General features: G+C 35.5%; 1 protein-coding gene across 1 annotated transcript in view; it reads left to right on the top strand.

Moving 5' to 3' along the window:
• The window catches only part of LOC149784136 (oxysterol-binding protein-related protein 1-like), a 191,990-nt gene that overhangs the window by 54,094 nt on the left and 125,439 nt on the right, over window positions 1-12,457 (top strand). Inside the window, exon 16 of the mRNA XM_089932232.1 lies at window positions 8,912-9,044. Within this exon, the coding sequence (XP_089788358.1) occupies window positions 8,912-9,044 (133 nt within the window). The remainder of the gene's footprint in view (window positions 1-8,911; window positions 9,045-12,457) is intronic.

A 12,457-nucleotide genomic window follows, 5' to 3' on the forward strand; every position in this document is an offset into this window, starting at 1 on the left:
TCAATCCATGTCAGTGTGGACTACATTATTAATTCTTGTACTTTGGGTAGTTCAAGTTACAGCTCAGTCCATTTCAGTGTGGACTAATAGTTATACCTTTATAGTTTTTTGACAAAATATATGACCAAATTAAAAATAATTCCTGCAAATTTTGACAATGTGAAATCTCAGTTTTTACTTTGGTCTTAAGGGACTGGCTCAGCTGTCTGAAAAACAATATTACTAAAGATTAGAATAATTTTAATACTAAAGATCTTATATCTAAATAACAATATTTCTAAAGATCTGAATAACAATATTACTAAATATCCAAAGGTCTAAATAACAGTATTGCTAAAGATCTGAATAACAATATTACTAAATATCCAAAGATCTAAATAACAATATTACTAAAAATAAGAATAACTTTATTACTAAAGATCTTAAGATCTAAATAACAATATTACTAAAGATCCAAATAACACTACTAATAAATATCCAATGATCTCAATAACAATATTGCTAAAGATCTGGATAACAATATTACTAAATATTCAAAGATCTAAATAACAATATTGCTAAAGATCTGAATAACAATATTACTAATTTAAAATCTTAAGATCTAAATAACAATATTACTAAAGATCTGAATAACTATTAATAAACATCTGATGACACTGGTCAACAGTGAAATCATTACTGACTTGAAAAGGCCCTAATCTGTAGTATTTTGGTGTGCCGAACACGAATATAACCGTGAAAAATTTGTATTGGCTCTCGTTTTGAAGATATTCATATACCTCATTTTCTATGTTTCACTGTGTAAATTTCTCCAGTAGGACTGCAGCAACATCCGAAATAATGATGTAACATTGCATAATACCATCATGCTCACATCATCCACAGTTGATTGCATCATTTTCTGATGCAATGCAATACTAATGCCATGCGGCTGCTGAAGTAAGTTGACGTCAGCAGTGTACTATACATGTGTAGGCCTATTATACTAATGCCAGGCGGCTGCTGAAGCTGACATAAGTAGTGTACTATATAAAGCCCAATCAGATAGGTTCAGCATTTAAAATATTTTAGACGTTGTGCGAGACAGTTCAAGCTACTGTTACATAAAACTTATTATTTTATCCATTTACGTACAATAAAGAACAGTAATGCCTCGAAAGTGTGTTAATACCGCGGACAATTTTTGCTATATTTGTGGGGAAGTGACATTTGCCAACCAGAAGAAAAGTATCAATTCTCAAGTGAAGAAGGCATATCATCTTTACTTCGGATGCAAGGTTGGTGACCAAGACAAGCCTTGGGCTCCGCATATATGCTGTGCTACATGTACAACACAGCTTTCACAGTGGTTGAATTGCAAAAGGTCATCAATGCCGTTTGCAGTCCCAATGGTGTGGAGAGAGCCAAGCAACCACCTAAATGACTGTTACTTCTGCTTGGTTCCTCCTCTTTCCGGCGGAATAACGAAGCGAAAGAAGTCGAGAATAGTCTACCCAAACATTCTGTCTGCATTGAGACCAGTTCCACATGGTGAGGGACTTCCTATTCCAGAACCTCCAGCAGAATATTCTCTTGATTCATCTGACGAAGACAAAGGTGAGTCGACCTGTTCTTCTCCTGGTCCATCAGCATGCAGTGATCCAGATTTTCACTGTGGTGCATCATCAACCCCACACAGAATAACACAGGAAGAACTAAATGACCTGATTCGTGATTTGGACTTATCAAAGAACAAGGCAGAATTGCTAGGATCAAGACTCCAACAATGGAATCTTCTAGAAGAAGATGTCACAATTACTGCATATCGAAAGCGCCACCAGCAATTGGAGCCTTTCTTCAGAAAGGAAAGTAATCTGATATTCTGTTCCGATATTGAGGGCCTCATGAATGCTTTAAAAATCACTCATGACCCACGAGAATGGAGACTATTTGTGGACTCTTCGAAACTGAGTCTCAAGGCTGTGCTTTTGCACAATGGAAACATTCTTCCATCTATTCCAGTAGCGTATGCTGTCCACATGAAAGAGACATACGATAACTTAAGGCAGCTACTGAATTCCATTGAGTATAACAAGTACAGCTGGCACCTCTGTGGTGATTTGAAGGTAGTTGCCCTTTTAATGGGACTGCAGCAAGGATATACAAAATACATGTGTTTCTTATGCGAGTGGGATAGCCGAGCAAGGCAAATGCACTACATGAGGAAGGAATGGACTCACAGGCAGAATGTAGCCATTGGAGAGAAGAATATCCAACACCCAGCTCTGGTTGAGGCTCAGAAAATCTTGCTACCACCCCTTCACATCAAACTAGGTTTGATGAAGAACTTCGTGAAAGCCATTGACCGGACTTTGCCAGCATTCCGATACCTGCATGAAAAATTCCCTCGACTCAGCGAAGCAAAGATTAAAGAGGGAGTTTTTGTGGGTCCTCAGATTCGAGAGCTTTTCAAAGATGACCGGTTCAACAACTTGCTGGAAGGTGACGCGAAACAAGCATGGAATGCTTTTCGCCTAGTTTCTACAAACTTCCTCGGAAATGTTAGGGCAGAAAACTATAAGGAACTAGTAGAAGACATGTTGATGAAGTATAAGAAACTTGGCTGCAATATGTCTCTAAAGATTCACTTCCTTCATTCCCATTTGGATTTCTTTCCTAGCAACTGTGGTATTGTTAGTGATGAACACGGCGAACGTTTTCATCAAGATATCGCAACAATGGAACAAAGATACCAGGGAAAATGGTCCACTACAATGCTGGCTGACTACTGCTGGACACTCCTCAGAGATGCTCCCGAACAGCTGTACAAGAGACAGGCGAAGAAATCTAAGATGTAGTCAATGACTTGATTTTTTATAGGTAGGCTATTACAGTTGACCTTTTACTATTGGAATGCATTTCGTTATGTAAACATTAATTTCTTGCAGATTACAAAAAAACTAGAGCCAATTTTGCAATTTGACTGTCATATTCGTGTTCAGCACATAAAAATTGATAAGAATTGACTAATTTTATTTCAGTAACATGACTTTTGTAAAAATTTGTTGTCCAGTGTGATCTCAATAACAATGTTGCTAAAGATCTGGATAACAATATTACTAAATATTCAAAGATCTAAATAACAATATTGCAAAAGATCTGAATAACAATATTACTAAATATCCAAAGATCTAAATAACAATGTTACTAACAATCTGAATAACTTTATTACTAAAGATCTTAAGATCTAAATAACAATATTGCTAAAGATCTGAGTAACAATATTACTAAATATCTAATGATCTAAATAACAGTGTTACTGAAGATCTGAATAACATTATTATTAAAGATCTGAACACCACTCCAGTGGCCTAAGTGGTTAGAGCATCTTCCTTGGACATGGGAGATCATGGCTTCGAAACTCGGGTAAGTAATACCAAAGACTTACAAAAAATGGTACTAATTACAGCCTTGCTTGGCACTTAGTATTAAGAGGTTAGTGTTAGGACTGGTTGGCCTGGTGTCATGATAATGTGTCTGGGTGGGACATGAAGTCACATGTCTGTGGCATGATGACTGGTGCTAGACATCACTATAAACTGCCACACTGCCGAAATCTTAGTTACATGACTCAAACTGTTAAAGCTACATTAAGAATGCAAACACAGATGCATACACACACACACACAATGATCTGAACAACAATATTAATAAAGATCTGAATAACATCATTGCTAAAGATCTGAATAACAGTATCATTAAGATCTGAATAACAATATTGCTAAAGATATGAATAAAAATATTATTAAAGATCTGAATAACAATAGTGCTATTATTATTAATCTGAATAACAGAATTGTTATTATTATAGATCTGAATAACAATATTGTTATTACTATAGATCTGAATAACAATATTGCTAAAGATCTGAATAAAAATATTATTAAAGATCTGAATAACAATATTGATAAAGATCGGAATAAAAATATTGATAAAGATCTGAATAACGATATTGATAAAGATCTGAATAACAATATTGATAAAGATCTGAATAACATCATTGCTAAAGATCTGAATAACAGTATCATTAAAGATCTGAATAACAATATTGATAAAGATCTGAATAACAATATTGATAAAGATCTGAATAACATCATTGCTAAAGATCTGAATAACAGTATCATTAAAGATCTGAATAACAATATTGATAAAGATCTGAATAACAATATTGATAAAGATCTGAATAACAAATGATAACAGTTGGGAACTGATAATATAAAACTACTTACATCAACAATGCACACACTTGGTTTAAGATCATATCAAACCTTTAATAACAGTTACCGTAGAAAAAGACATGGATCTAATTCCTTGTAAATATTTTATAGATGCATGCAGTGTGATTACACCTCTATAAGCATGCCTCATGAGCTCAAATATTTAAGAGCTTGAAGTCCTACATGGGATTTAATTATTATAACACCTTCATGTTTTGCCATATCTAAGGTTATTTTACATTGAATAGTACAATATGGGTTTTTGTTGTACAAGTTTGTGTTGTGTGGAAAACCTGTACTGGATGAGACACTGTAGGCATGAGTACAGTACAGGTTTCCACCCACATTGATAGGTAGGTTATAAACCCATATGGTTCAATGTAAACTGAACTTTTTACTGTACATCTTACATTGCCCTTGAAAAATTGGTAAATGGGACTCTCTAAAGTTAAATCAGTTTGCTGTAACCAAAAAATAAAGGAATGGGGAATTTGGGGTTAAAAGATAAAAAGGGCCAATTTGTTATCAATGGAAGAAGCGGTAGGGCATGTAATTTTATGTAGCAGAGATTATGTCCATTTAATGTTTTTTCTTTTCTTCACATCTCACTTTCTGTTTTGTGTACCAATATGGAGCATTTGACTTAAATGTAAATATAGTATGTGTGTGATTTGGAATTAAACATAGCTTTAAAACATTTCAGTCATATCGCTATGGTGTCTGCAGTGTGGCAGTTTATAGTGATGTCTACCTCTGGGGCATCATGCCGATAACATGTGGCATCATGTCCCACTCAGTTACAATATTCTGATACAGGTTCACCAGTCCTTAACAATAACCTATTAATGCTGAGTGCCTAGTGAGGCAACTGAGTACCATTTTATGTAAGTCTTTGGCATGACTTGGCTGGGGTTCAAACCCACAACATTCCACATCTGAGGTGGATGCTTTAACCACTTTGGCCACTGGAGTGAAATTTAATGACACAGAAGGATACTTGTACCTCTGTATGGGAAAGGGAAAGGACACAAATTTACTACAATAAATATATAATATACTAGAGGTTACAGCTCCATTTAAAATAATGTAATTTAATTTTCAAGAAAATTGTGGCGAAAATAAATTGCATTAAATCTTAGCATCCAAAGAGAGACATTTTATATTATGTATACCCTTCCAATATGATATATTCTTACACTTAGATGTGTTTATAATTTACATTCGGTACAGAGAACTTTCTGCTTGAAAATAAAGTACTGCTTCAAACCAGTGTTAAATGCAAATATGAATAATATGAAATAGTAAACTTCGTTCAAATAGAAGAACAAAAGCACACACACATACATTATATTAAATTTAAATATCTGTGTGTGTGTATATATATATATATATATATATATATATATTGCTATGACTCTTTGGTCTTAAACTACATAACAGAAAAGAGTGAAAACCAACAAGGTGTATAAAATTCAACAAAATAATTTTTTTCCCTAGAATGCAAAGTAAAAGTTGAAACAGAACTTAACAGTATTGTGAATTAAATCACAGACAGACCTTAAAGGTCTTTCACAAGTCCAAATCTATAAAATTCCAATTGATTCTTTTTGTGCTCCAGATAATTTCCAATATTGAATGTGTTGATGTGCCTGTAGTCTCACATGTGCTGATGTGCCAATGTCCTTGAATGTGGTGATGTGTTAATGGTCTTTTGAAGTATCACAATAATATAATCCATAATGTCTATACCTGAATTCACTATAATTCCAAATTAATGATTTAGTCCAAGAAATGTTAATGGACAGTATGTAATTCCAGTGAGTAATTTAAATATAAAAATTCACCCAAATTTGAAACTGAACAAAACAATAAGACTGATTTTGCTTCAGATGTTAAGACAGGAATGAGTAATCCTAAAATGAACAATTTTATTTACCCCTCCACATGATTTAGGTCACAATGACCATTTTCTGGAAATGCTCTCTCTTCTTAACCCTTTACTTCATGCAAGCACCTTTGGATGTCTCTACTCCATTTGCATGCAAGCACTTTTTGATGCCTCTACCCAATTCACATGGAAGCACCTTTTGATGCCTCTACACCATTCTCATAGAAGCACCTTTCATTGCCTGCTGTAAACATCAGCCATTTTGAACCCCCTATTAAATACTACATTCACCATTATGTCAAATCACATGGTCGCTGTTTAAGATCTGGTCAAAATCTGTTATTTAAAATAACTGGGTCCTATTCTCCACTCTATAAAATGGAGGCTGCAGATTTCGTTCAGTACTTTGAGTTTTCATGATTAGAATCACAACATAAAAGCGTAAATAACTTAAGTAAAGGCTTTGATATTGATGTAGGCAGCAATTAATCTTATAAATTTTCAAATTCAGCTGATTTAGTGATGTAGGCACAGACAAAAATACTTGTAAATTTTCAGTATGAGAATGGCAGCTACGTTTGGTCACACAGCTTCACTGTCTTGATGGTGAATGAGTTCTCTCAAGATTTTAAAGCACATAAAAATAAATTCTGTGAAAAATAATTATACCACTATAATGATCAGATTATACTTTTAAATATTTCCATACATAATACCAAAAATGTAAAGTATTTAAAATTGATGTTAAATGTCACATAAATACGACATTACTTAACAGTTAACAGGCAGGCCGGCCTATGTGTATGGAGTCCAATAGGTAACAGATGTTCTGTTTATAGCACACTGCATTGGGTAACTTGGCTACATGCATATCGAAGGGCTAAAAAGGCATATATTCAATGAGGTAAGGGGTTAATTTAAAAAGTTCCTTTCTGGAACTTTCTAAGGTCAGAATCATGACTGTATCTATAACTCACACTGAAGTAAACATGTTCATAGTTAATAATGATTTGAATATTTAATCTATAAGTGTATATAAATATTAGCTACGTATTGTTTACAAAATAAATGTTGCTAGTTAGGTAGACCATTAACTTGGTCAGTTACAAAATGTTATACATAAAATTATAGGGAAAAGCCATCACGCAATATCAATTATATATATATATATATATATATATATATATATATATATATATATATATATATATATATATATATATAAGCTTAAAGTCAGAATATAAAGTGTTGAATTTGTTTATTATGATTTCTATACTACTGAATATTCAGCTGTTATAAGGAACAATTCTTATGCATCACCTGTATGAAAATTTTCAAAATGTCCACTGAATAATCTGACAAGAGAAATATCCCAACTGGTGGCATGCAACATTTTTATATTTTTATATATACTTATTTACCAATGTATGTTATTATGTTAAGTATATATATATTACTTTGTAAGAATGCAAATCATCTTCTGATTTTCACAATCACTTTTCTGTCTGAACCTCATATGATTTATCATGTCCACTAAATACTTTTTAATTTATGTTTTGTATTTACTGTATCTGCTCTGATAAATATCTTGTCTGGGTGTTGGTTTCCCAATGACAGCTTCCTCAGCTAGTATAACACTATGGTAGCTAGAAAATTGTAGTTTCAACATTAATGCTTCCTATTTTTATAAATAGGCTCCCTGTTGTCAAGATGATGTGTTTCACAGTATCAATTATAGTGTAAGCTTACTGATTCAGCTTTAGTTAGAGCTTTTAGATTGCAGTTTGTACAACATTTCACAATTAGCAAATTCATCTTTTAAAAGGTACAACCCATATAATTTTCAGGGGGTGGGAGCAGTGATTTTGTTTTTGGAGCTGGAATATATTTTCTTTAGTCTCAGATAACTCATAATTTTTCAAATTAATATCATGGATGTAATATATTGTTCTTTTGCTGTAAATCAGAGCAAGATATGTTCCATTTATTGGTGGACCGCTCCAGTGGCCAAGTGGTTTGAGCCTATGCCTCAAAGGCAGGAGGTCACGGGCTTGAACCTCAGCTGAGTCATACCAAATACTTATAAAAAATGGTACTAAGAACTTCCATGCTTGGCACTCAGCATCAAGAGGTTATTGTTAGGACTGGTCGGTTTGGTGTCTGGAAAATGTGATTGGGTGGGACATGATGTTACACGTCTGAGGCATGATACCCCAGTGCTAGACATCACTATAAACTGCCACACCCAGAAATTTAAATTATTGGTCACTAATATAATTGTAGTATATCGTGGTCCATGTCGAGGTACATTCAGAAATACCATGGTAACAAGTTTGTCATGGTATCCAGCTCTACCCCTTGAGATAAAGTAACCTGCTGATCAAATACACGTGTATGTACAGAGATTATAGGATGCTGTCAATCGCCAATAAACAGCAGCATCAGAAATTGTGGGTATGACTAATCTGTTTTGGTGTGTCCTCTACATACAATTGAAAACATTGTCCATTTATGTTGAAATTCTTGTTTTCTTTTTGGGTACACCTGGCATAAGAAAGTGCCTTGACCAAAATTTTCACGAAAAGAGGTCAACAGTTGGTGGGTTTTTTTTGTTGTAACATCCAAATTTTTCTTATATTTAACGCCCAAAGTTTTGTGCTGAAATAAGTGGCACCAAAATAAAACCAACTTTATGGTGATCAACTTTACCAAAAATGTTCCAGTGCCAAATATATCTGATATGTGGTGCTTTTTTTTTTCTTCTCAGCTTTATCTCATTCTTACAACTCTGAAGATTTTGATGAGACCATGTCATTCAAGTCAACTAGATTTGATGACTATATGAAGGAGAACCAGTCACAAGACAAAACCAACCAATTTCATATAGATCTACAAGGGAGGTAATACATTATTCTATTCCATATCATTATCCCCACGCTTTACCATCAAGATATCCTTCAACAGTTCCTTTGTATGACCTTCTGTCTTTTTCCCTGTCCATACCTTTTCCTGTCCAGCCATTTGCAGGATGGGTTTCTCCTTTTAATACGTTAACTGATCACATTAATTCTAGGAATATACGCCCTACTACTTCCTGACTCAAACAATCCCAAAGATGAAATTCGTCTTTCTGTCTATAAAAATATAGAAAAAGGGCAATAACTCTTGCCATTACCTCCTGTTGCCACCTACAAGTGTTCACTTGTGAACTGACAAGACATCGTTTATTTTGCCTCATGAAACCAAGTGGATATTTGTGCTATTTATATTCCATCCATTGAGAATTTTGTTATTTTTTAATGTTTTAAGGGTTATTATATAGTTGGTATACATTATTAGTCTGTCCATAATTATGTGATATATTTTCACCTATGCCGGTTTAATTTGTGTATTCTCTGACAACATAGCTCTCCACATCTGCATGTAATAGAATGAGTTGAAGTTTGTTTTTGCACACACTATTTATCACCCCTGGTATAGCGGTGTCTCTAATGTTTAATGCTTTAACTGTAAGATTTATTTAGCTTTGGTATGATTTAACACATAATTCTACAAAAGCTCTAACATATTTGAGGGAGAAATGAAAATAAACTTAAAAGCGATTTTGGAATTGTATTGCTGAAAGTATTTATGACATGCAAATATATCCATTTCTTTTTTTTCTTTTTCTCTTTCTCACTTTGCCATTTCGACCACTCCGGTGGCCTAGTGGTTAAAGCATCCGCCCCAGAAGTGGGAGGTTGTGGGTTCGATCCCTGGCCGAGTCATACCAAAGACTTACAAAAATGGTACTAACAGCTGTCTCGCTAGGCACTCAGCGTTAAGAGGTTAGTGTTAGGACTGGTCAGCCCAGTGTCAGGATAATGTGACTGGGTGGGACATCATGATACATGTCTGCTGCATGATGCCCCAGTGCTAGACATCACTATAAACTGCCACACTGTAGACATTGTAGTGATATGACTGAAAAATTGTTAAAGCTACTATAAAAATCCTAATCACAAACACACACACATACTTTGCTATTTCAGAATCAACCATCATCACTACGTATGCTGAATGGAAGAATGCAAGACAGTGACAAATGTCATAACTCAGATCTCATATGCATCTATAAAGTGTACAATATTGGCTACATTCAGCATGTGTGCCAGTTTGTTGGAGAATGCACAGCTGACAGTTCCGATGAAATGTGAAAGAAACCAGGAGTGATGAAAGAAATCAAAGGACTGAGAGTACTGATATTTTGCACATAAATCCAACAACTGAGAGTTCTGATGTTTTTCGTCAGTCTTCTTAGGAATGCTGTTGCAGCTATTGAATTCTGACAATTTGGGTTAGTTTCCACCCATTTCAAGGCAGTCCATGTGGCATAAGTTCCTGACATGTCCAAGCATGTCTAGGTGCATGTGGTTTATAAATAACATGAATGACCACTTCTTTGTCCTTATGTTTCCCTGTTTTAGGCAAGATTTTTTACACTCTGGGGAGTTCCACCTGATTCTAGGCTGTTCAGGTGGCTTAAGTCACATGTCTGAGCATGGTCTTCGGGCCTGCAAGTCCAGGCGCATGGAGTTTATATTTACTTGAATAAGCCATTCCATGTAGCTGCACCTCAGTTTTGATACCGTCTCACCTACCAACCATAACCTTCCAGCCATTCGGATCTCGATTCAGAATATCAAGCCACACTTGAGATTTGATGTCGTATCAACTACTGACCATACTGTGCAGCCATGTGCCTCTTGAACCACCCTTCAGTTTTTCTGTGCAGCAACCATCACTTATGCATGATCTCCGATTCATCCTCTGATGAGGAGATACAGGGATGTTCAATGCTTAAGCCAAAACCAGATGAATCCTATGCATATAGAGAATTTGCTTTTCAGTTTCAGAGATAGTTACATCAAGGGGATAGGAAACAAAGTTTCTCTACCCCTTCTCTCACCACTGAGTTGTGTTTGCATTGGTCTCTTTCTGCCAGGAAAGTGGGCAATCCAGATTGTTTCAGATGGGCTTTGGTTCTCATTTGCCAACCCCAACCCCTTTCATTCCCTCGATTCCTGAGACACCTTTGCTTGGTAAGAGACAATTTTGTAGCAATAGATGCTCATCAGGAAAATAGGTGTTGGAGATTGTTTGGAATCCACATTTTGCAGAATTTTCCTTCAAGCTTTTTCTGGTTAGGCTTGCCAATATCATTCAAGATGGAGACAGCAAGATCAGTTTACCTCTCCATCCATCTGAATGAATTTACCATCTGTTCCAATCTGACACATATTTTCATATTCCAATCCATCTGTCCTTTGGAAAATCCTGAGGTTTTTACATACAGAGGAAACTGTTATCAGTTTTGCACTCTCTCCTGATTTGAACATAAGTCCTTGAAACTACTCCATTGTATCAGAGCATTTAAACAGTACATCACTGAGACTCCATACAAAAACCTGTTTCACGATAGCACTTGTTTTAGCTTGCAGAGTTACCTTCAACTTTGATCAGATGGCTTGACTGACCTTATGATGCAACCCAGTTTTGTTGCCAGGAGTTGGTTGCTGTCAGTGGGCATTCAGAATATCATCATAGTCTCTATCCTGTATTGACACAGCCCAAGAGGCTTTCAAACTGGACCTGGTATGTTCACTCAGACTTTATCAGAAGCAGTCTGAGCCAGTCTATGGAGCTCAAAAATACCTTTTTCTCCCAAATAAACCTGCAAATGAGGACACAACCCCTGAATCCCTCTCATCATGTTTGTAGTGGGTAATATGCTCGGCAGACTCTGACAAATCACTAGAACAGAGTTGCCAAATGAACATTTTTGTTTATAAGATGACATAATTTATGAGAGCCTTGCCTTGACCATCATATCTCTATCAAAGAGATCATCAAGACCATTGGCATGGAAATCAAACTTCTTTGGTTTTTTTTCCAAGACTTGGCTCCACAGCTGTAAACTCTGGATCTAGTGGCTACCAGACCCAAATGACAGGACAAACACTCAGTCCAGTCCTAACTAGAAATTTTATTTGGTTGTAAGATCTAAATTTTTCTTCCTTCCAGATGTAATCTGCAATACCTTCAGTTGTGCTGTTTGCAAATAGGACAGTGGGTTAACCTCCATTTGGGGAACCCAATATTCTCTCATTGGACATTACCTAGTATAATGTTCATAGGCCCTGAGGGCCGAGTGATCTAAAGTACTCACCTTTACCGATCACTGCCATCTCACCTCTGTCCACGTGGGTTTGAGTCTTAGGCTTGGCCAGTGTGGGTATGTAAGTTGCCAGTAGCTTCCTGTGGGTCAGTGGTT

Source organism: Sinohyriopsis cumingii, chromosome 14 (assembly GCF_028554795.1).
Source record: "Sinohyriopsis cumingii isolate HCF-2022 chromosome 14, ASM2855479v2, whole genome shotgun sequence".
Lineage (NCBI taxonomy): Eukaryota > Metazoa > Mollusca > Bivalvia > Unionida > Unionidae > Sinohyriopsis > Sinohyriopsis cumingii.